A 26427-nucleotide genomic window follows, 5' to 3' on the forward strand; every position below is an offset into this window, starting at 1 on the left:
CAACTTTGCGGTCTGCTCCATTATCCTGGTTTGGAGGTGGGATTGAGGGGAGGGGAGATTTTGGGGAAAGTATACTGAAACTCATTTCCCCCCATGGGTATTACTCCACTAAGGAGGGACCAGTACTCATGATGGAATGTTAGGCAAAGAATGGTTCTTGAAAATGCACATTACCGGTCTCTCAGCATTGTTTCTAAGAATTAAATAAGGTAAATTTAGAGCAGTTTAACTCATCACCTGGTACACAAGGGCCTGATACGCATTTACTATGATTCCAGTGATAAGCACCACCATAAACAAAAATAAGCCTTAAAGAAAATTTGCTCATGACCATTAGGAATAACTGCAACTCTGCTGGAATCCATGAGTTGCTCATGATATGACAGAGCAAAATCATTTTTCTTTTTTAAGATATATCACTTTAGAAGTTACTGTGGCAACATGTAATTTCAAATCTTTCCAATGCCCAGCAGCTGTAATCTTATGACATTTTGTCAGCTAAAATATCCCCTATGTGTGTGCGTTAGTTGAGTTTAACAATCTCATATGTTCAATATAGCTTTCCTGTCTACTTAGGTGTCATCTTTTTTTTGTTATTATTGTGCTTTAAGTGAAAGTTTATAGTTCAAGTTAGTTTCTCATACAAAAATTTATACACATATTGTTATGTGACCCTAGTTGCTCTCCCTACAATGTGACAGCACACTCCTTTTCACCCTGTATTTCCCGTGTCCATTCAATAGCTCCTGTCCCTTTCTGCCTTCTCATCTCTCCTCTGGACAGGAGCTGCCCATTTAGTCTCATGTGTCTACTTGAACTAAGAAGCACTCTCTTCACAAGTATCATCTTGTGTCTTATTGTCCAGTCTAATCTTTGTCTAAAGAGTTGGCTTCCGGAATGGTTTTAGTCTTGGGCTAACAGAGAGTCGGGGAGACTCCCTCATCAGTCTTCCTTGCTCTCAATCTCTCAGCAGTTATATGCATTTAGGATTCTTACTTTCTGATCTTTGGCTGTCAAAAGCATATTTATCAGAGCAAAAAAGCCTGGAAATAAAAGAATAAGGGATTTGTTTGGAGGAGGCTATCCTCTGTAACCAACAGCCATATTTTAGTATTAAATAAAAAGGTAATTTCAAAAAATTAATCAAGAATGACACCAATCCACCTAGATTGACTATCCTACAGGAGAGGCTACACGTGTTTAAGGGACCCAAGCAGATACAAGCATGTGTGATGAGGTGAAAGGTAACTAAAATAAGCTGAAGAAACCAGGTTTACAGAAATACCAAAGCACAGTTTCAAATGAGACAGAGCTTTGCACTGGGAACTCTATCAGCAGCCATTACGTCCCATCTGGCAGGCACTGTCACCACAAAAACAAAAGGTGTGGGTAGAGAAGACACAGGTCTATTTCAGGGCAGTAAAACAACCAAACCCATTGTCCTCGAGTTGATTCCGACTCATAGCGACCCTACAGGACAGAGTAGAACTGCCCTATAGGGTTTTCAAGGAGTGCCTGGTGGATTCAAACCACCAACCTTTTGGTTAGCAGCCACAGCTCTTAACCACTATGCCATCAGGGTTTCAGGGCAGTAGTACATATCAAGAAAGAGAAGTGTTTTGGGAAGATATATGCTATGAACCAAACACATGACAGGTATCCAGAATTTTCAGTTCTATACAGAATTTTTTTTATCACACCATTATGCATTTGTTTCCTTACACCGAGCCTCAAGTAACCAGGTATCGGAAGGTGATGGGGATATGGTTAGGAGTCCCTGGGTGATGCAAGCAGTTAGGCACTTGACTGGTTTACTGAAAGGTTGGTGGTTTGAACCCACCCGGAGTTGCCTCAGAAGAAAGTTCTGATGAGCTACTTCTAAATAATCGGCCCCTGACAACTCTGTGGAGCACTGTTGTACTCTGACACACCTGGGCTCACGTGAGTAGGGATCGGCTTGAAGGTGACTGGTTTTTGTTTTTTCTTTTTTGAAGATACATTTGGCTCCTGCACCAGAACAAGACAAAATAAGACAACTGGAGGTGGGCTGGGGAATAAGGTCACCCTTCTTCATCAGAATTTCATTTTACAGTGGGAATACAAGGGAAAAACATTTGGTGTAGTGGTACTCAACTTCAGAATTCTGGTATTCTGTTGTGAAAATCAAATAATACCAAAAAATATTTATCTTAATGGATACCTATTTCCTTGCTTTGTTTTAAATATATAACATTTTCTTATAGCTTTGGCATTTGCTACTTCTTGGCTGGAAGTATCTAGAAGTAGCTGACAAAATGTTTGAGTAAAAAAACAACTTTCATTGTGGTTAGTTTCCTAAAGCTTCTTCTTTTTGTGTGTGTTTTTTTTTTTCATTGTGGTCTTGTTTGTGCATATGACTTTGGATTGCCTAATACATACTATTTTGTGCTATAAAAAACTTTAACCATGTACATGCACTGCTTTTATTTAAAAAACTAATTAAAAAGAAAGATAAATGAAACACTGTCACTCTCCAGCAATAACTTTGACACTCATCTTTTCTGTTTATACGTATGGGACTTATTCCCACTCCTCCATAAAATGCATGGCCCTTCTTCAATTTGTTAGTATCATTTGTCGTGACAGGCAATACATGCCTGCTGAGTGCACAGGAGAATTCTGGGAGGAAAGTCAGTGTTTGAGAGTTTATAATCTGGTTGCAGAGACATGTCTTGACATTTTGGAGAGGTATTTAACTTCTAGTTATTTTAAAGGCCAATAAAATAAACACTAGTTGACCATGATTTTTTTTTTTTTTTCTTTTATCAATATCACTAGGTGTGATGGTTAAGGTTGTGTGTCAACTTGGCTGGGCCATGATTCTGTGGTTTGGCAGTTATGCAAGGATGTAGTTTGGCAGTTATGTAATGATATAATTTGACAGTTATGTAATGATGTAATCAACTAGATGAGGTGATCTGATGTGATCAACCAATCTGTTGTAGGAGGCGTTTCCTCAGGGATGTGGCCTGCATCCAATATATATGGACATTCTGGCAAAGCTCACTGGTTTTTGCTCTCTTGGGATCCTGCATCAGGCTCATCATCTGACCTCTGGTTCTTGGGACTTGAGTCAGCGACTTGCCGTATTGCCTGACAATTGTGGATTCATCAGCCTCCAGTTTGTGAGCCAGCAGTGAGCTGCCCGACCTGCCAATCTTGAGTTTGTCAGCCCCTGCAGCTTCACGAATCAGAAGCCTCCAGAATGATGCTTGACCCAAGGACTTGGGACGTGTCAGCCTCTACAAACACATGAGCCATTGCTTTAAGGTAACACTATGTGTGTATATATATATATACTTCACTGGCTTTGCTTCTCTAGAGAACCCAGACTAAGAAATTCATCACCGAGAGTGATTTTAGAGAAACAAAATTTTAAGAATGAATTTTTTAAATTGGTTCACAGCTCTGGTTAGTCTTAAAGATATTGATGACTCTGCTTCCAGCAGTAAAGAGGGCGCTGCTAATCCATGGCATGAGATGGCAATAGAAATATGCAAAACATCACCACCAGAAGACCAAGCATTGGTGAGACGTGAGGCTCTGGGTGATTGCGTGTTTGATATTTTTCTACAATTCTGTCAGAATGAGAAGTATAAGCTAGCTAATTTGTTGGTCCTACTTATTATTTATTTATTTATTTTACTTTCACTAGACAAAGCGCTGAAAGAGATGAGCTCAGGGCTTGAGAGTCACAGTTCAAGTGCAGCATAGATGACCTCAGAGTTGCCAATTGTGCTCTGAAAGCCTTATTTCTTAGAGCTGATACTACCAAAAACCAAACTCACAAACTTATGGTAAGTGAGCTGAATTACACCACCAATTGAATTCCCAACCTTGAATGCTGTCTGAAGTTAAAGTGAGGACATTGGGAAGAAATGGGATCATGAAACTTGGGATGGGGACATATGGGCAGATAATCAGGAAGTTGGGGACAGTGAACTCCTAAATTCCTTGAATCACTCCTGCCAACAGAGCCAGCCATCTCACTCCCCTCTGAAGAGGTTACTCCATCTTCGTCAGCTAGGCCCCCCTACCCAGGAAAACCATTAGCCCCTCCACCCACATCTGATGAGATTAACCCACCTGTGTCTGAAGAGCCTTTGTCTGAGTCGTTACCCGGGGATGTGTCTGAGTCATTGCCTGGGACATCTCTAGAGGCAGATCCCTTACAAGACATTACTGAATGGTCTCAGAACACATTCTCACCACCCACTTTTGCTTCTAAACCTATAACTAGACTTAAGTCCCAGTGACTCCCAAAAGGTGAAGTACAAAGTGTAACCCAGGAGGAGGTATGCTACACTCCAAAAGAGCTGCTTGCCTTTTCTAATACGTACAGAAACCCGGGGAATATGTATGGGAATGGCTTTTAAGGATGTGCAGAGAACATTATGGTGTAAGGAACATTAATTGGATCAGTCTGAGTTTACTGATATGGGCCCACTAAGCACAGTTCACTGTAGAAAAGATCTAATAGTTTATTTGGTTGGTTTGCTGAAGCATGGATTATGTGATGGCCTACAGTAAATCAAGTTGAAGTACCAGACCTGCCTTGATATGCTGTAGAAGAAGGTATCAAAAGGCTTAGGGAAATTAGTATATTAGAGTGGATTTACCAGGTTAGACCCACAGACCCATACACGGAGTGCCCAGAGGACACAACTTTTACCACAATGGTGAGGAACAAATTTGTGAAGGGAGCCCCAGCATCTTTGAAGCCTGCTGTGACTGCTAGTTTATGTAAGATTTGACAGTGGGAACTGCCCTAACTGAATTAAGACACCTAACTACAATGGGGCTGATTGGACCCTGTGGTGGTTGGGGCCAAGTGGTGGCACTCAATTGACAAAAATAAGGTGGGCATGGTTACCAGTAACAGACAGCAGAGTGAAAGCAGTAATCAGAATAGTTTGACTCATATGGACTTAGGGCATTGGCTACTTAGTCATGGTGTCCCTAGGAGTGAACAGATAGGAAATCTACTAAATATTTACTTGATCTGTACAAGTGGAAGGATTCTAAGTGAACAGCAGTCTAAAGCGAATCACCAGAAGAGTCACAGCTCCTCAATCAATTCCAAGACTTGAATGAGTTTAAAGACCCACAACCCCTTGAATGAAGAGGAGGCCATGACCCCTTAAGGACCTAGCCACACTGCTAAAAATTTATACTGTTAATCTTTCTCTCAGCCTTCCCCAAAGGGATTTATGGCCTTTTATGAGAGTGGCTGGTCATTGGGGAAAAGGAAATAATCAGTTTGGGGATTACCGGATACTGGCTTGGAACTGACACTAATCCCAGCAGACCCAAAACTTCACTGTGGCTGACCAGAGTGGAAGCATGAGCAGGTCAGGTTATTTATGGAGTATTAGCTCATGTCTGTCTCACAGTAGGTCCAGTGGTCCCTGAAACCATCCTGTTGTGACTTCCCCAGTTCCAGAATGCATAGTTGGAACAGATGCTCAGCAATTGGCAAAACCCCATATTGGGTGCCTGACAAATGGAGTAAGGGCTGTCATGGTAGGAAAAGCCAAATGGAAGCCATTAGAACTGCCCCTACCTAGGAAAATAGTAAACCAAAAGCAATACTGCATTCCTGGAGGGATTGGATAGATTACTGCCACCACCAAAGACTTGAAGAATGCAGGGGTGGTGAGTCCCACCATATCCCCATTCAATTCACCTATTTAGCCTGTGCAAAAAACAGATGGATCTTGGAGAATTAAAGTGGTTTATTGAAAACTTGGTGACTCCAATTGCAGCTGCTGTTCCAGATGTGGTTTCATTGCTTGAGCAAATTAATACATCTCCTGGTACCTGATACACAGCTATTGATCTGGCTAATGTCTTTTTCTCCATACATGTTTCAAAGGACCACCTGAAGCAGTATGTCTTCAGATGACAAGGCCAAAAATACACATTTGGTGTCCTACCTCAGGGTTATATCAACATTCCAGCCCTATGTCATAATTTAGTCCACAGGACTTTGATTGCCTTTCTCTTCCACAGACATACCACTGGTTCATTATTACACTGATGATATTATGTTGATTGGACCTGGTAAGGAAGAAGTGTCTATGACTCTGGACTTATTGGTAAAATATTTGCATGCTAGAGGATGGGAAATTAATCCAATGAAAATTCAGGTGCTTCCCATCTCAGTGAAATTTCTAGGGGTCCAGTGCTGTGGGACATATCAATATATTCCTTCTAAAGTGAAGGATAAGTTATTGCATCTGGCCCCACCCACAGCTAAAAAGGAGGCACACATAGTGGGCCTCTTTGGATTTTGGAGGAAACATATCCCTCATATGGGTGTGCTACTCTGGCCTATTTATCAAGTGACTACAAAGCTGCTAGTTTTGAGTGGGGCCCAGGGCAAGAGAAGGATCTGAAACAGGTTCAGGCTGCTGAGCAAGCCACTCTGCCACTTGGGCCACATGATCCAGCTGATCAATGGTGCTTTAAGCGTCAGTGGCAGATAGAGATGCTGTTTGGAGTCTTTGGCAGGCCCCTATTGATGAACCATAGCATAGACCCTTAAGATTTTGGAGCAAAGCCCTGCCATCCTCTGCAAATAACTACTCTCAAGAATCAGATTTTGGCTTGTTACCAGGCCTTACTAGAGACTGAACACTTAACCACGGGCCACCAAGTCACCATGAGGCCTGAGCTGCCCATCATGAACTGGGTGTTGTCTGACCCACAGAGCCGTAACGGTGGATGCACACAGCAGCACCCTATCATTAAATGGAAGTGGTAGATCGAGCCCAAACAGGACCTGAATGCACAAGTTGCATGAGAAAGTGGCCCAAATGTTCATGGTCTCCATTCCTGTCACATTACCTTCTATCTCCCAGTCTGCACCTATGGCCTCACAGAGAGTTCCTTATGATCAGCTGAGAAAAACTTGTGGACTACAGATGGTTCTGCATGTTATGCAGGCACCAATTGAAAGTGGACAGCGGCAACATTACAGCCCCTTCTGGGACCTCCCCGAAGGATAGTAGTGAAGGGAAATCCTCCAAATGGCCAGAACTTCAAGCAGTGTGCCTGGTTGTTCACTTTGCTTGGAAGAAGAAATGGCCAATGTGCAATTGTATAGTGATTCATGGGCTTGGGCCAATGGTTTTGCTGGATGGTCAGGGACTTGGAAGGAACATGATTGGAAAATTGGAGATAAGGCAGTATGGGGAATAGGTATGTAGACACACCTCCAGAGTGGGCCAAAGAAGTGAAGATATTTGTGTCTCATGTGAATGCTCATCAAAGGGTGACCTCAGCAGAGGATTTTAACAATCAAGTGGATAGGATGCGTTCTGTGGATATCAGACATTCTTTCCTCAGCCACTCCTGTCACTGCCCAATGGGCTCATGAACAAAGTGGCCATGATGACAGGGATGGAGGTTATGCATGGGCCCAGCAACACGGACTTCCACTCACCAAGGCCAACTTGGCTACAGCCACTGCTGAGCAGCCAATCTGCCAGCAGCAGAGACCAACACTGAGTCCCTGATATGGCACCACCCCTTGAGGTGATCTGCCAGCAATCTGGTGGCAAGTTGATTACATTGGACCACTTCCATTATGGAAAGGGCAGTGTTTTGTTCTTACTGGAATAGACACTCACTCTGGATATGGATTTGCCTTTCCTGCACACGATGCTTCTGCCAAAACTACCATCCGTGGACTTTCAGAACGCCTTATCCACCGTCATGGTATCCTGCACAGCATTGCCTCAGATCAAGGTACTCATCTCGCAGGATATGAAGTGCGCAGTAGGCCCATGCTCATGGAATTCACTAGTCTTACCATGTTCCCCATTATCCTGAAGCAGCTGGCTTGATAGAATGATGGAATGGCCTTCTAAAGACACAATTATGGCACCAGTGAGGTGACAATACCTTGCAGGGTTGGGGTAATGTTCTCCAGGAGACGGTATATGCTCTAATCCAGCATCCAATATATGGTGCTGTTTCTCCCAAAGCCAGGATTCATGGGTCCAGGAATCAGTGGGTGGAAATGGAAGTGGTACCACTCACCATTACCCCTAGTGACCCACTCACAAAATTTTTCCTTCCTGTCCCCTCAACCCTATGCTCTGCAGGTCTAGAGGTCTTAGCTCCAAAAGGAGGAATGTTCCCATCTGGGGACACATCACTGATTCCATTGAACTGGGTTAAGAATCCCACCTGGCCACTTTGGGCTCCTTATGCCTCTGGATCAACAGGCAAAGAAGGAAATTACCATATTGGCTGGTGTGAATGATCCTGATTACCAAGAGGAAATCAGATTGATATTACATAATGGAAGTAAAGAAGAGTATGTCTGGTATGCAGGAGATTCCTTAGGGTGCCTCTTAGTACTACCATACCCTGTGATTAAAGTCAATGGAAAACTACAGCAACCCAATTCCAACATGACTGCTAATGGCCTTGACTCTTCAGGAATGAAGGTTTGAGACACCTTATCAGGAAAAGAACCATGACCAGCTGAGGTACTTACTGAGGGTAAAGGCATTACAGTATGGGCGGTGGAAGAAGATAGTTCTAAATACCAGTGACGACCATGTGACCAGTTCAGAAATGAGGACTATTGTTATGAGTATTCCTTCCTTGTATGTGTGCATCCAATATTTTTGTTTTCTTCACTTATACAATATAAAATGTAAACAGGGCTAGTGCGTTTTCAGTTGCATGTGTGTTTGTTGTATCATGTTAGGTGCCAAGTATGACTTCCTAATTGTATTTAGAGATTGTGTATTGTTTAAGGAGATATGTATAGGTGCCAAATTGACAAGAAGCGGTGGACTGTGATGGTTAATGGTTAAGGCTGTGTGTCAAACTGGCAGTTATGTAATAATGTAATCACCTTCAAGATGTGATCTGATGTGATCAGCCAATCAGTTTTAAGTGGAATTTCCTTGGGGGTGAGGCCTGTATCCAATACATATGGATGGTCTGGAAAAAGCTAACTGGCTTTTGCTCCTTCTGGATCCTGCATCTGGCTCATCATCATCTGACTTCCAGTTCCTGGACTTGAGCCTATGATCTGAGTATTGTCTGCTGATCTTAGGATTTGTCAGCCTCTGCAGCTATGTGAGCCAGAAGCCTGACACCAGACCCAAGGATTTGGTACTTGCCAGTCTCTACAACCATGTGAGCCATTTCCTTAAGATAAATTTTTCTCTCTCTATATAAATATATGCTCCACTAGTTTTGCTTCTCTAGAGAACCTAGTCTGAGACACTAGGGTAAAATAAACTAAATGAAAACTATCTTAGTATAAACTCAAATGCTCTCCTTTTAATAATGTATGTTTGGTCACCAAATGTGACTACCTGTAAACATAAAAATAAAGACAGCTTTGTTCTTTGACGGCTTCAGAAATAGCAACTTTGGCTTTTTATTCCTTTTAACGGTAGCTGACTATTTTTTTCTCATGATGCATTTGCTCTGGATCTGTAATACTTCAGCTCCCCAGAGATACAGTGAGGAAAGAGTCCTCGCTTAGAAAACATTTCCTAATTTTACAGTTTAAAAGTTAATACTTTAAAAGAAACACTCTCTTAATTTCACAACCTCTATTCCCATCATGAATAATCTGATTTAATACAAGTCTATAAATAAATCTGTTCTTTCTTCTCAAAAAACACTTAAGAAACTTTACAAGAATTCCTTGTTTAAAAAATTTAGCTAAAGAAATTAAGGAAGCAGTCATTTAACCCCTATTACTAGGTGGTGCTCAAGTATTCACGTCTCAAGGCCAGTACAGGAGCATTCCCTTAGTTTTTCCACTGGCGTACTGGCATGGTCTTCTCAATCACTCTTTTCTTCTCCTTGATAATGTCTGTATTCTGGCTTCAGCTCCCATGTGTTTTTGTGGGTCCCTTTTACATTCTGAATACCAATTTCTCTTAAGATTTCCTTCAGGTACACCTAAAAAAAAAACATAACCCCCAAAAGATGAGATTATGAAGGCAGGAAATACAACTTAAAATAAAAATGATATGCTAAAGGACATTTATGAGTGATAAAAATTACGATCCTGCAAGATCAGGGAGATTTCTCTATAAACATGTTCAGTAAGCTGCCTTTTGACTACACATGCATTACATGATTAAATATGTGATAATCTACATCAAAGGGGTTGAAGTCCTGAATGCCAACAACTGTAGAGCTTAAAAAAAAAAAAAAGTCTAGATGAAAACACACTAGAAAATTACTGGTGCTCAACGTTGATTAATATGATACAGCATATTAAGTACATTCTGCTCTTGGTATGCATGGCATTCAAGGATTCAGTTCACAATCAGATAGGGTTATTCTGATTTCAGGAGCAAAAGCATATTGTTATGGATTGAACTGTGTCCCCCCAAAATATGTGCTGTAAGTCCTAACCCCTATACCTGTGGATGGAAACTGGTGGCATAGTGGTTAAGAGGTTCGGCTGGTAATCAACAGGATGGCAGCTCAAATCCACCAGGCGTCCCTGGAAACCCTATGGGGCAGTTCTACTCTGTTCTATAGGGTCGCAATGAGTCAGGATCCACTTGACAGCAACAGGTGTGTGGGTATACCTGTTGGCACAATGGTTAAGCATTTGGCTGCTAGCCAAAAGGGTGGCAATTTGAACCCACCAGTGGCTCTGCAGGAAAAAAGACCTGGCAATCAGCTCCTATAAAGATTACACCCTTGTAAACCCTATGGGGCAGTTCCACTCAGTCCTACAGGGTTGCTGGGAGTGGGAATCCACTTGATGGCACACAGCAACAGCATACCTGTGGATGTAATCTCAACTGGGAAACAGGGTTTTCTGGTATGTTAATAAGGTCACATCAGTGTAGGGTGTGTCTAAAGTCAATCACTTTTGAGACATAAAAAGATCAGATTAGGCACAGGAACAATGAAGCAAAGATAGAAGAAAGATGCCAGGCCATATGAAGATTACCAAGAATGAGGAGCTGAAGCTGAAGAGACAAGGATCTTTCTCCCCCAGAGCCAAAAGAGAAAAGGCGTTCTCCTAGAGCTGGCAGCCTGAATTTGGGTTTCTACTGTATTAAAATGTAAGAAGATGAATTTCTGCTTGTTAAAGCCACCCACCTGTGGTATTCTGTTAAAGCAGCACTAAGAAACTAAGACACATATAAGAAAAGAAAAATATTTTTTGGAAAGATATATTCTCTGAACCAAGCAAATAACAGGTATAAAGAATTCTCAGTTCCAAGGTGGTTTCTCAAATTTGCTACAAGGCCACAATTTTTCCTGTGTAATAAGGAAAATTATTATTTGTGCCGGCCAAGCCTGCCAAGACAGAATGAGAGGAAAGAACTGGTAATGAGGTGAGCTAAGATGTGGGGTAGAACTCTGTACTCTGGTATTGTAGGTCCCTGAAAATTCAAAAGACATTTACCAAATGATTGCTATATTCACAGAAATGATGGCTACGGCATATAAAACTCCACCTTTGCTCGCCAATGAGCAAGGCCAAAAAGCATTCCACTAGAAATTGACTAATGTAAATTATAGTCTTTCCTTCTTGGAGAGAAAAGTTAATTATTAAGGTGTGATTTTCTTGCTGCGGAACAAACCGATCCAACAATTTTGGTGTGTGTGCTTCAATTCAAAGACCAGTTACAGTATTAGAGTGACTCATCCCGAACAAAATATTCTTAATAAGATTGATCTAAAATGTGCTCCTCAATTCTAAAGAGGCAGTGGATGTAAGAAAACCTAAACAAAAGTATATAAGTTTTGTGCAAGTCAAAAGTAATATCTTGATATTAATTCAGTAGGTTATTTGAGTTTGAGGTATGTACAATGTGGATTTTATTATTAGCTTTTGACTGAGGTAGGGTGGGAGTAATGCTATACTCGGGTCAAGAACTTACTTTTCCTCAAAATAGGGGTCCAGGAGAAGGCCATCATGAAGGATAGGCAAGGGACTAGTACGGGCTTTTTAAAAATTGTGGTGAAAACATACACTTTAAACATTTGTGGATTTTCTGATGTCTGCTGTTAAGAGGATAAGGGGAGGTATGATGATTCGAATCAAGGGAATAGCACTGGCAATGCCACCTAACACCATTCTGAAACTGCCACACATAAAACAATTGTAGAGTATTCTTTAAAATCAGAATTTTTGTTATTTATTAAAAAGTGTGGTTTTATTCTGATATGGAGAAACTTAATACAGAAAAAAAATAAATGATTAGCTGAGTCACATATCACAGCTGAGGCAGAGCAGGGAAAAAGCCAGTGTGGAAATCTGAGCTCAAATTCTAGCTCTGCCCACTGACGTAGGAGTGTGCCTCACACAGATCACAAGTTCTCAGCTTTATCATCTACAGAACAAAGGGTGGGCGGCACCGGTGACCCTTGTGCGGAGGTCAGGGAGTACTGGAACTCCAGAGTGTTAGTGTGCGTGTGTGTGTGCACGTGTGCACCCATGCTGTGGACATTGTTTGAAGTCTTTGCCACTGAAATTTCACAAACTTTAAATGAAGTCATCGTATTTTTTATATTTATTGAAATGAGGAAAAAAATCAAGAAGCTCTTGCCTAGAAAATATTTCAGGCAGTGCCCTTCTCAAGTGTGATGCTAGAACTATCTGCATCAGAACCTCACAGGAAGCTTGTTCAATAAGCCTCCTCTTCGGCTCAGTGAATCAAAACCTCTGGGGCCAGGCTCAGGAATGTACATTTTTAACAAGCCCCCAGTGATTCTGATTTAACTACCCTAATGCTTCACAACATGTGCTCTAAGGACTCGTCCAGCTCTAAGATACTGTGACTTTCGGTCCTTGGTGCATTGCTTAGCTCTCACCACTGCTCGATGTATGCATTACCAACACAATTTACAACACCTTACACTGCTACAATGCTCTGTAGTTTATAAGGTTCTTTCGCTTATAGGTAGGTTCTCACCTAGAAACACAATCGCTGATCAGCCTGGGAACTACAAGCTGGTTCCTTGGGAGGCCGTGGCTAGGTGCTCTCACTCAGCAGCTTTCCCATTCCAGCTGCCAGGCCCCAGCAGGTGGCAGCAATGAATCAAAGGAGCCCTGGTCCCGCAGGAGCCAGCCTGTCTCCCACACCTTCTGCAGTTGGCTTCCCTAATGGACCTGTGTGAATGAGTAAGCATGAAGGCCTGAAGCGGCCGGGTAAGATGCACCTCTGCCATCTGCTCCTTCAAATTACGTTTAGAAAACGAGACACTCTTCATAAACTCCTTCTTAATTGAATGGGATTCATGGGTGGAAAATGACAGGCTGTGCACAAATAATTGTCAGTGTTAGTGCCAAGAATGGCATCTTTGTAAAATCCCAAAGAACCCCGGGTTATTGTGTGACTGGCTAAGACCCCGTGCACAAACCACTACACAGTTGTGGGTGCAGGCAGTGGGGCCAACCTTGAACAGAGCAATCGCCAGTGGCTTCTGGGTAGCCCCATAGCAGCTCTCTCAACTTCAAGTCCAGTGTGCCCATTTTATAGTCTAGGGGTACAAAATGGAAAGCCTAAAAAGGCTTAAACACAAAATATTTAGAAAGTTTTAAGTGTACAAATTTAGTTGCTTTATGTGTATTCTGTCCCTGTTCTGGCAGAATAAAGTAATGGGGTATTTTCTATATACGAAGATGTCACCCTCTGAAAGTGATAAGAATGGAGGAAGATATTCCCAGCCTCTCAATTTGTGAGGTAACAAGATGGAATTAGGGTCACAAGATCTAGCCATGGTACAGAATTTTTTTTTTTTGGGAGGAGTGGGGGCGGGGGAGGAGTGGAGGAAGCAAATGTCCTGGATTTTTATAGTGTTCCAAACTGTAACCTAAGATGAATTACTCTAACCAAATGATTTAGTTTGGCAAGGGAACAGGCCAAACCATTAGCAGGGAAAGTAGTAGTAACAACAAGGAAAAACAAGATCAGAAAATTGCTGAAGAAGGCACAGGCAAACGACAGCGAGATCATGATATTCCTCTGCCTAAAAATTTTTAACAACTTTCCCTTTGGCCAAGAGGTTAAATTTCAAACTCCTTCACAGGTATCCATCCAGGTCTGCTTTTCCCTTGGGCCTCATTTTTTCGTACGGTCCCTTACCAAAACTATTGCTGTTGAGCCGATTCCAACTCATAGCTAGCGCTTCTAGTTCTTTCCACATGCAGTCCCCTTTCCCTGTAACGCCTGCCCCCTTCCTCAGATAGGAACTCCTTGTCCTTCAAGATTAGACTCAATGCCACTTTCTCACAGCAGCTTTCCCTAACAGCCCACCCTTAGATTTACATTTCACACTGCACATACTTCAAAGATTGTCCTTAATACACTATATTATAATCCTTTAATTTACATAAGATAAACATCTTTCCTATTAAACCCTCACCCACAGTTGGTAGGAATGTAAAATGGTACAGCTGCCATGGAAAACAGTTTGGTGGTTCCTCAGTTAAACAGAGAACTACCATATGGCCCAGCAATTCCACTCTTGGGTATATATCCAAAAGACCTGATTGAAAGCAGGGACTCAGTTACTTGTACACTCATGTTCACTGCAGCATTATTCACAATAGCCGAAAGGTGGAAAACAACTCAAGTGCCCATCAACAGAGGAATGGATAAACAAAATGTAGTATATACAAATGATGAAATATTATTCAGCCGTAAAAAAGAATGAAGTGCTGACACATGCTACAACATGGATGAACCTGAAAACATTATGTTAAGTGAAATAAGCCTGACACAAAAGGCCACATATTGTATGATCCCCATTATGTGAAACATCTAGAAGAGACAAATGCATAGAGCAGAAAGGAGGTTATTGGTTATGGACTCGGGGGAGGAGAATATGGGAAGTTAGAGCTTATTGGGTAGAGTTTCTGTTTGAGGTGATGAAAAAGTTTTGGCAACAGTGGTAACTGATGGTTGTACAACACTGTGAGTGAGATTAATGCCACTGGATTATACACTAAAATGGTTAAAGTGGCAAATTTTTGGTTGTATTTTACCACACAGGCGCATGTGAGTGTGCGCATACATACACATCCAGAAAGAAAAGACAAGGAACTACGGACTGCTGGATTGGTGGTGTGAGGGGAGATCAGGTACCAGGTTCACAGGGGTAAACCATGTCTATTCTTTCTAGTTCTTGTTAGAACTCAGGCTCTGATTAGCTTACAGGGCAATGTCCCAGGTTTGAAAGATAAAATTTTACTGATTAAATTGCAGTACCTCACTATGAATGACTATTACTAAAATGCTGCTGGAGACAAAGCCAACTGAGGGGTAGATTTCTTAGGTTCTAACAAGATTGAAGATTAATTGCTAATCTTGTTTTCCTTTTTAAAATTAATGCACTCACTTGAATATTTATTGTAGCACCTACTGGGTGCCAGGCACAGTAGGTCAAAAGATTAAAGTCAGTCTTCATCCTCAGAATTCATAGTTTAAGATTAGGGTGTGGAGGGGAGAGAAAAAAGCAATTATAAAATAAAGTAGAAGCAAAGAAAGAAAGGGATATGCACAGGGTATTTCGGGAGAATGGAGAAGGGATGCCTAATCCAGCCCGAGTCAAGATGTTAGGTTCTTTGAGAATGTATATTTGATCATTTGACCTGAACACCAATTCTGCATAGAGAGCAAGGGAAACTAGTTCTCTTTTTAGTGTAAACATTGAGTGGCTTTCCAATTAAATTTTTTTGGCTGACCACGTGTATTTTAAACAAAGAACTCTAGACCTGATTGCATAGGTCACCTTTATGTCACACAGGATTGGAGGATTTCTCACTGCAGACCATGTGCAGCACAAGATCTGAAATCATAAACTGGCTTGGGTTCAGCAAGTCTTCACCAAAGGGATGTGTGGGAGAGTATTTAGAGCAAGTCTAAATGCAAAGAAAAAATGGACAGAACATCATAGCTTCCTTGGGAGGAAAAGGCAAAAAACATACTGGAACAAATGGGTCAAGTGCTTAGGATGCTGTTTTTTATCTGTGGGTCAAGAAAAAGTTGTGGTAGCCCAAAAAACAAAAATCCATAAATTAACTTCCTAGTTTTCTATAAAGACTGAGACAAACCTATATAGAGTCACAAACCACAGTAGCCTACTATTTTAGTCTTTCTTTTCCTCTTCCTTCTCTCCCTTCTCCTCCCTGCCATTTCTCATAGTTCTCTTTTCCTCTACTGCTCTGCCAACCAAATTCAAGACTTACCTGCAAGGCATCAGAGGCATTTCAGTGATAAGGACTGCATATGCAATCAACCACATCTGAATTCCTAGCTGATCAAAAACATACCTTTGATAGAGAGCTGATCACCAAGTACTAATGCTTTGTTGTTGGTGTTAGGTGGTTGTTGTTAGTTGTTATATTAGTTGTGGTTATATTAGCTGTTGTTATATTAGTTGTATTAGTGTTACTGTTAGTTTCAACTCATGGCAACCCTATAGGACACAGTAGGGTTTCCAAGGAGTGGCTGGTGGATTTGAACTGCCGACCTTTTGGTTAGCAGCTGAGCTCTTAATCACTGCACCACCAGGGTTCCATTAATGCCTTAAAAAAAAAGAAAAACCCACTGCCGTCTTAGGTAAGCTAATATGACCCTAATTTTTTTTTTTTTTTTAGGCTTCTAGTAAAAAAATCTTCCCAGAAAATTTAGACTGAATATGCAATATGCAGATCTATACCAAAAAAAAAAAAAAAAAAGATAGCACTAATTTACCAACGCGAATCACAAAAGGGAAATGTACTACACACTTTTTATAGAAGTGATCCAAGGGCAAGAACAGCATTACTGGGTCTGTGATAATTTCAAAGTATCGCTTCATCTTTATGTGATTTTTGTGTGACCAACTGTGACTCCTTTAAGCAAGGCCAATAAAGCAAGGTCAGTAGAACTATGTTTAGAGGCTCAATGGCACAACATTTTCATTAAAAAATAAACGAGCTACATATTAGGCATAAGCTGTGAACAAAGGCCAACAAATGTTTTTGTTCCTTAGATGGAGAAGCCTGCGAACAAGAGAGAGAAGGTGATGCTGGGGACTTCTCTGGAACAGGGGCCATCTCGGGATTTTCTTTCTCTTTTCTTCTAGTTATATCTCCTCTTCCCCACTAGACCCCACCCCTGTTGTATTCTCAGGGCCCCACTGGCTGCATTCCTCCAGTCCTCCCTTCACAGAATGCCAAGAAGCAGACAGGTGGCTAATGAAATGGTAAAAGCACACCCCGCCTACCCCAAGCCCTACAATATCACTTGATCTAAATTCTGAAAGAGCACTTTATTATTACATTAATAATCTGGGGGCTGGTAAGTTATTTCACTTCACTAACACTTCAATTGTCCGGCACTGGCAAGTGCTTCACAGGTTTGAATTTTTCAGATAATCAAACTGTACTTCCTTTGGGGCAAAACTTTTATTTTTTTAAGACATGCCTTCTAAACTATAATAATTTATTTGTATACTGGACACAATTAAACTTTGGAATATTTTGAGGTATTCTAAGGCTGGGATATAATGGGAAAAAAATACAGTTAATTTTGGAACACTTAGTAACGGCACTGGGTTTTTGGTTAATAGACAAAGATGAAAACAGTAAAATTCTTTTTGAAATTTACACATGAATTCTTGCATTTAGAACCATGGCAACTATTTACAAGTTCATTTGATCTTAAGTATAGTTTCAAATTTACAAAAAAAAATCAGAAAATATCAATTGCCACAGTTATTACTAGTCTACTTGAAAATATTGTTGGAAATTAAATGGCAAGCTAGGAGGCTCTGTAGAGGTTTATTTTACCAATAGAGAATTTTCAGTAAATTAGCTAGCATTTCCAATGAAGAAGCATTATTCACCCTTAAAATATTTGGGAAGAGGGTAAAGTTTTATTTTAGGCCAGAGGAGATAAAAGTTTTTGCTGTCCAAGGGTTGAAAAAGAACTGGTGATAGTTTGGCAGTTCATCCAAAGGTTAAACACAGAGCTACTATACCTACTGCCACCGAGTTGATTCTGATTCGTGGTGGCCCCATGTATTTCAGTGAACTGCACTCCATAGGTTTTTCTTTCTTTCTTTTTAAGGTTGAATATGTATGTGTGTGTGTGTGAAAAGATATACAACAAAACATGCACCAATTTAACAATTTTCACATGTACAATATAGTGTCACTGGTTACATTCTTCAAGCTGTGCCACCTTTCTCAATATTTTTTTCCAAATTATTTCATTACCATTAAAATAAACTCACTGTCCTAAGCTTCCTGTCTAACCTTTCCAGTTGCTGTTGTCAATTTGAGCCCATACAGATAGCTCTTTAAAAGAGAACAATACTAAAGGCAAATATTCTTTACTAATTGTTAGGGATTGAATTGTGTCCCCCCAAAATGTGTGTCAACTTGGCTAGGCCACGATTTCCAGGATTGTGTGATTGTCTACCATTTTGTTATCTGATATGGTTTTCCTATGTGTTGTAAATCCCACCTCTGTGATGTTAATGAGGCAGGATTAGAGGCAGTTATGTTAATAAGGCAGGACTCAATCTATTAGATTAGGTTGTACTTTAAATCAATCTCTTGAAATATGAGAGAAGAAAGCAGAGAGACAGCGGGACCTCGTACCATCAAGAAAGCAGCACTGGGAACAGAGTGTGTCCTTTGGTTTCTGCACTGAGAAGCTCCTAGACCAGGGGAAGATTGATGACAATGACCTTCCCTCAGAACTGACAGACAGAAAAAGCCTTCCCCTGGAGCTGGTACCCTGAATTCGGACTTTCTAACCTCTCAGACTGTGAGAGAATAAACTTCTCTTTGTTAAAGCCATCCACTTGTGGTATTTCTGTTATAGCAGCACTAGATAACGAAGACACTAATTAAGCTAAACTATTTATTATTATTATTACCTAGAAACCCTGGTGGTGTAGTGGGTAAGTGCGAACGCCGCTAACCAAAAGGTTAGCACAGCAGTTCGAATCCACCAGGTGCTCCTTGGAAATTCTATGGGGCAGTTCTACTCTGTCCTATAGGGCTGCTATGAGTCGCAATCGACTCAGCAACAACAGATTTGTTTTATTTTATTGGTTATTGTTTGGTTTAAAAAAATGACTTCAGGAGATAGTTTCAGTTTAAAGACTTACTTAGGCAATAGTTTTGGGGGTTCATCCAGATCAACGGCCCCAGGAAGTCTGGATTCTATGAGAATCTTAAATTCTGTTCCACATCTCCCCCCCCCGCCGCCCCATGAAGGTTCTTCTATATAGTCTTTGATCAAAACATTCCGTAATGGTAGCCGGGCTCATCAAGTTCTCCTGGTCTTATGGCAAAGCAGGCATAAGCAGTTCATGGAGGCAATCAGATACACATTCCAATTCCTCCTCCAATTCCTAACTCTTCTTTCTCTGCTTCTCCAGGCAAATAGAGACCAATTGTTATATCCATCAGGTTTTCAATGGCTGTAATCTTATGGAAGTAGATCACCAGGTCTTTCTTCCACAGCACCACTGGGTGGATTCAAAATCCTAACCTTTTAGTTGGTAATTGAGCACAAACTGTTTGCACCACCCGGGGACCTAGAGTTACCATAAAAAAAAATATGACTCATCAATTCTACTCTGATGTGAAATGAAAACATAGGTTTACACAAAAACTTGAACTTGAATGTTCACAGCAAATTTATTCATAAAAGCTAAAAAGTGGAAACAACTCAAATGCCTAGATAAATAAAATTGGGTATAGCCATACAACAGAATATCATTTGGCAATAAAAAGGAATGAACTACTCATACATGCTACAATACTGATGAAGCTCAAAAATCTTATGCTTAAGTGAAAGAAGTCAGACACCAAAGATTACCTATTATATAATTCCACTTATGTAAAATGTCTAGACTAGACAAATCTATAGAGACAGAAAGTAGATTTGTGGTTGTCTGGGACAGGGCAAAGGCAGTGGAAATAGGAAGTGACTATTAATGAGTATGGTTTCATTCTGGACTGATGAAAGTTTTCTAAAATTGTGGTGATGGCTGTACAACTCTGTGAACAGACTAAAATCCACTGAATTGTACACTTTAAAAAAAGTACCAAAACCAAAAACCCAAACCCAGTGCTGTCGAGTCGATTTCGACTCATAGCAACCCTATAGGACAGAGTAGAACTGCCCCATAGAGTTTCCAAGGAGCGACTGGAGGATATGAACTGCCAACTCTTTGGTTAGCAGCCGTAGCACTTAACCACTACGCCACCAGGGTTTCCAAAAAGGTACAGAAAAGAAAAATTTTAAATTGGAAAAGAAAAAATAAGATTTTATTTCATTAACTTTGAGTCAACAAGAGACCTCTCCAGCTCGTAACAACAAATTAGTTTATTACCAAATCATCATGGGTAAGGTAACTCTTCCAATAAACAGTGGCTGGCCCTGCATATCAGTCCACATGTACTGGAGAATGGAATTGAAATAGCTGTCTTGGAACATTCTATAAAGGAGTGGCTTGATCATGCTGCACTACAGGACTGGAGAAGGCCATCGATGGCACTACCAGGTCCTCTTCCAACAGGCTTGCCCAATTCACCTGCTGACACAGAGAGGTGGGAGGCTTTGGACACTTATTCCCAACTGCAAGGCAATGTTTTCTCTACTGTAGAGATCAGTGCAAAGAAAATGGTTTTCTTCTTGAGACAATTTCCTTAGGGATGGCAAGTCTAAAAACAAGTCCTTCTAGCTTGTTCAAGGACTAAATAAAGAAATCAGTAGAAGGCAGTTAACAAGCCTAAAAACTTACCTTTCCTTCTTGAAAATCAAAGACATGAGGATAAGGAAGGAAATTTTATTGGTAATGGCATTTTTTTCAGACTAAATATAAACTTTGTGATCTACTGCTTATTTCAAATTTTGTGTAAATTTTGTATACAAATAAATGTCCAATTCTGTTTACTGGGTGCCTGTCTCAGATACTGCTTTTACATACATAGTACCTTATTTAAAATCATGACTCAATTGGTTATATTACTAAGGTCATCCCAAATTTTACCTCATTCAGAAAAAAAAAAAAAAAGGTTGGAACAAATCATATCAGTTAAAAGGGAAAATGGTTATCCCACAATAAACTTAGTAGTAGATGTATGTATGCAGGCATATGTGTGTATGGGTATATATATGTGTGTGTATGCATATATATATATATTCATATTTACAATAAAGCACATAGGGGGCAGAATTATGGATACTTCTTAGACAACAAAACACCTCATCAAATTGGTTTTCTTGGTTTGAAGGCTTAGGATCATAGTCTTGTGGAATAATTCAGTCAACTAGCATAATATAGTTCATAAAGTTTATGTTCTCCATCCTAGTTTGGTGACTAATATCTGGGGTCTTAAAAGCTTGCAAGTAACCATCTAAGATACAACTATTAGTCTTCATTCATCTGGAGCAAAAGAGAAAGAAGGGAAGCAAAGACTCAAGGAAGAAACTAGTCAACAGGACTAACAGTCTGCATGAACCATGGCTCATCTACCCTGAGACCAGAAGAACTAGATGGTGCCCAGTCATCACTACAGATTGTTCTGATCAGGGCTGCAACAGACAGACCCTGACAGAAGGGGAGAAAAACACAGAACAGAACTCAAATTCTTAAAAAATCCGGTTGAACTGGTTGATACTGGAGGACTCCCGGAGACTACTGCTCAGAGATACTCTTTAAACCTTGAACCAATATTCATCCCTGAGTTTAAACTTTTAGCTAAATAACAGACTGGCACACAAAGAATATCACCCATGAGTACTGTGTTCCTTTAAAAAATCATCCAGGTGTGACCAAACGGTGAACAACTGCTTTAAAACAAAGATGAGAAGGTAAGGGGGGCAGGGAAACTAGATGAATGGAAATGGAACAAATACAATGAAAATAATGAGAACGCTCGTGCATAGTGAGCACTGTTTATTACCAAATCATCACGGGTAAGGTGAAGAATGTAACCAATGTCACTGAACAATTTGCGTAGAAATTGTTGAATGAGAACCTAAACTGCTTATGCAAACCATCACCAAAAACACAAAATAACATTATTAAAAACAAACAAACAGAACCCCTATGGAACAGCTCTGCTCTGTGCACATGGGGTCACCGTAAGTCAGAATTGATTCGACAGCAACTAACAACAACAAATGTATTAGTTATCAGAAACTTCTATTTCTGAAGCATTAAAGTTTCATGTGTTTAAATTTCACCCACTTATATTCAACATAGTTAATAACTTATTTTAGTATAACATTTTATATTCTAAAACTTCTAATTAAGGCTTTACTTCTTAAGTTAGCAAACAATTATTTTCGAAAACAGAAGGCTCAAAAGGGCTATCACTAATTAATATGCTCTCTCAGGAAGCTGGTTCTCTGCTTAATTTAACAGTATCACTTAAAAATGAAAATTTCCATTACAGGAGAAGGTGGAGAGAGAACTGAGAAGGAATATGTAAACAGAAAGATGATACAGATTAAAAAGAGAAAAGGGAGAAGGGGAGAGAAAAAAATCAACTAAGAAAGGGAAAGTATATGTGAGAACAAAACATTATAAAGCAGCACTTACTAAGTAGTAAATGTGAAGTGAGCTTCAAACATTTAAAAAAATATATTTACTTTTGGATAAGGAACTAAATGAGTTACGATACAGTTTAAATTCAATTTTCTACATACCTGGCTTAGATTAATGACGTTGATTCTTAATGATACAGAAATTAGAAAGCAGCCTGCCTGGGAGAGAAATTGGCTATTTTTTTTTTCCCCCATTAAAAGGGGTTCCCTTTGCCAGAAGTATCTTCCTTGTGCATCCATATACAGACACTCCTGTCGGAATATACAGGAGGCAACGTGGTAGGGAGTCCCTGGGTGGTACAAATGGTGCCAAATGGTAAAGCACTTGGCTGCTAACTGAAGGGTGCCTTGGAAGAAAGGCCTGGTGACCTATTTCTGAAAAACCAGTCATTGAAAACCCTGTGGAGCACAGTTCTACCCTGACACACATGGGGTCACCATGAGTCGGAGTCACTCGACAGCAACTGGCTAATGTAGTAGACGATATTCCTAGATTGAAGTAAGGAGAACTAAACCCGCCGGCCAACTGCCCTCTCCAGGTCTATAAATTAGAAAATTGGACTAGATAATCTCTAAGATTCCTTCTATTTTTAAGATGCTGACTCAGAGATATATACGTTATAATTTGTATCATGAAGAATGAACAGGAAAACAGGTTTCTGGCTGAGTAATTTGGGGAATGGTGATGTTACTGAAATGGGGGAGACTGGGGGAGGCTTTGGTGAGGAGGTAGAAATCAAGCACTGTGTTCTAACATACTAAACTTGAAATAATAAAACCGGTTAACATGCTCATCAGGGGCTAATTCTGCAGCAGGCACTATGCCAAGGGCATCACGTTCACTTTCTCAGTTAACCCGAACAATCTTATGGGACAGGTTCGGTGATTTTCTCCTTTTTACAGAAGCTCCAAACAGTGCTGCCATTCTACTAGGCTTCTGAGTGGAGAAGATAAGGCTTTGGGATGCAGGAGCCTGGAGCTTAAGGGGGAAGATCGTGCTAAAGCCACCAGCACACCGATGATATTCAAGGCGAGGGGACTGGCTGAGAGAGAAGAGGTCTTGGGACAGACCGTCTGACACGTTAACTAGGAGTCAGGTAGAAGAGCCAGTCAGTAGGAGAAAGCTAGAGAAGTGGTAACTTTATTCACGCCAAGTGATTACAGTATTTTAAGAAGAGAGTGATCTGTCAATGACTCTGATGAGGAGTTGCGGTGGAAGGACCTCATTAGAAATGGGAGTGAGGAAGGGAACAGGCAACTCTAAGAAAAGCAGAGAAAAGGAACAGTAGCTGCAGAGAGATGTGAAGTTCAAGACTTTTTCTTTTAAAAGACGGAAGATATTAAGACATGTCTGCACAATAGAAGGAAACCCTGAAAAGTCAACAGTTTGAATCCACCAAGCACTCCTTGGAAACCCTATGGGGCAGTTCTACTCTGTTCTATAGGATAGCTATGAGTCGGAATTGACTCGATGGCAGTGGTTGGTTGGTTGGTTTTTGGTACAACAGAAAGACACGAAAGGGAGAAAAGTGTTCATTTGGGGTTGTACTACACTTCCATATACTATCTTAAATAATAACTGAATTAGAATTTCTCTGCACAAAATGTGTTTTAATTTTTGTGCTAGATACAAACACAAAAAGCCATTTCAAACTCGTAGCTGACCCTAGCTTTGTTTCACAATTTATTCATTCGTCCAGTAAATATTAAGCGCTTATTATGTGCCAGATACTATAACAGTCAGAAACAGTGAGGAACAAAATAAGTTTGTGCTCTCAGAGAGATTTCGTCAGGACCAGCACTGTCCAACAGAACTTTCTGTACCACGTATATTCTGTATCTGCTCTAATATGGTTGCCACTAGCCACATATGGCTATGAACGTTGAATGTGGCTAGTGCGTCTGAGGAACTGAATTTTTAATTAACTTCACTTTAAATTTAGACAGCCATATGTTACCATACTGGGCATCAGGTCTAGTTGCCAATTCAGATACTAAACAAACATCCAGCATATGTATGTTAAGTGTTACAAAAGGGGCAGGGGGTTGTTAAGGGACCTTCTAAACAGACTCTGCACTGCCTGCATTTACTCACTCAGAGCCCCGCCTGCCCTGCCACAGGGTGAGAGGGGCAGTGGACCCCGGCTGGCCAGCTTACTCCATCACTTTGGTTCAAAATGGGCACACGACCCGCACCAGTCAATTAAAGTCTTCCTTGAGGTTTTTATTGGAATTATCAGGACAGATATGCTCTATTTTCCTTAGGAGTTGCTGGCCTCGAACTGCTTCAGGAGATCAATTTGGCCACCATATGGCAAGAAGCTGCCTAGAAATAAGGACAATACACAAGAGAGATGGGGAGATGGGGAGAGATGGGGAGGTGCACTTCTGATGAAATGGCTTTAGTAACTGGGCCCAGCCACGTGTAATGCCAGGCGATTCCTGAATTTCCCAGCTACAGGAGCTGATAAATTACAGTTTTGTTTCAACTGAGTCCTTGAGACTGAAAGAGTCCCACCCAACTAACAGACCTATAGCATATACCTATAAATACACTTGCTGTTCAACAGAAGAAATACCCAGCCTTTCAAATTCTTGAGCCATTTTATTCTTTCAAAAGTAAATCTTCTTGTATCTTACTGATTCCAAATTTTGCTTAAATTACTTTTCTCAAGCACTTACTTAGGCCTGTGTGAAAAACTCTGAGGATTAGGTTAACATCACCTTATTGCTGATACCAAAACCAGTGTAACAGTTTTGTTGATTAAAAGCCTACTTGGTGCAAATAAGCAACTGCCTGTTGGGCATTACGTACAGCTGGACTCCAAAACTGCTCCCAAATCTAGGTCTTGCATATATTTGCCCCGTTTCTTCTGTTGATTTAAATCTACTTTAATAAAAACATACAGATTGCTCAACAGCATGCTCTCAATTAAAAAACTGGTCCACTGGATTGACATGATTAGGGACTACTGATTTAGAAGAGATCACCAATGATTTTCCCAATCTTGACCTACACTTGGGTGAATAGGGCACAAGGAAACCAAGAGGTTCAGTTACAATCAGAGCTGCTTTTCAGTGATACTCTTAACAGAAACGTACGCTTAAATGACCGTGGTAAAGGGGTGCTGTGCCAGAGAAAAACAGCCTTATTAAAGCGAGGACTCAAAGTGGTCTTGGCAGTTAGGTGTCTCAAAGGGAGCAATCAGGTAAAGTTTCTAATGGTTTGTATTTTCTACGGCAATGCTGTATATGCTTCTATTTTACATAATAAAGTATGAAGACTAGACATAACACGTTCGAGGTTAAAAGATCAAAGAGTGCCAAGGGAGAAATAACAGACTTCTTCTGATATTTCATTTTAGAGGAAGAAAAAAAGCCAAAGTTGAACCACATAAAAATGCCCTTTTAAATGATTACCATGTGTGACTTTACCTCTTCTGATTTCTTAGGCAAGTCACATTTGGGTGAATGACAGAAAGAGACTGTTCCCAAGGACAGTTTCTCTAATCAATAATATGGCTTGCAGAAGTGAAGGTCTTCAGGAAGAAGAATTAATATAGAAAGGAAGGAAATGGAAAAACAAGAGAATACTTCAGATTCACTCAGAAAATGTCAAAAATGACATTATAAAGGTCAGAAAGCAGATGGTAACTAAAGAATACAGTAGTACTGCTCTAAAGTTCCATGGTTAGAAACTTATCAAAAGTGGCACTGGGAGCCGTCAGAAAATGAAAGACTACCGTATGAGAATGCCACAGAATCGACTGACAGGAGTGAGATTTCTTTTCTTCCCTTTTACATAAGG

General features: G+C 40.5%; 1 protein-coding gene across 1 annotated transcript in view; it reads right to left on the reverse strand.

Moving 5' to 3' along the window:
• Nucleotides 1-9424: 9424 nt before the first annotated feature.
• The window catches only part of GTF2F2 (general transcription factor IIF subunit 2), a 185965-nt gene continuing 168962 nt past the window's right edge, over nt 9425-26427 (reverse strand). The window contains exon 8 of the mRNA XM_049853422.1: nt 9425-9981. Coding sequence (XP_049709379.1) covers nt 9862-9981 — 120 coding nt within the window. The 3' untranslated portion in view covers nt 9425-9861. The remainder of the gene's footprint in view (nt 9982-26427) is intronic.

The sequence above is a fragment of the Elephas maximus genome, chromosome 14 (assembly GCF_024166365.1).
Source record: "Elephas maximus indicus isolate mEleMax1 chromosome 14, mEleMax1 primary haplotype, whole genome shotgun sequence".
NCBI lineage: Eukaryota > Metazoa > Chordata > Mammalia > Proboscidea > Elephantidae > Elephas > Elephas maximus.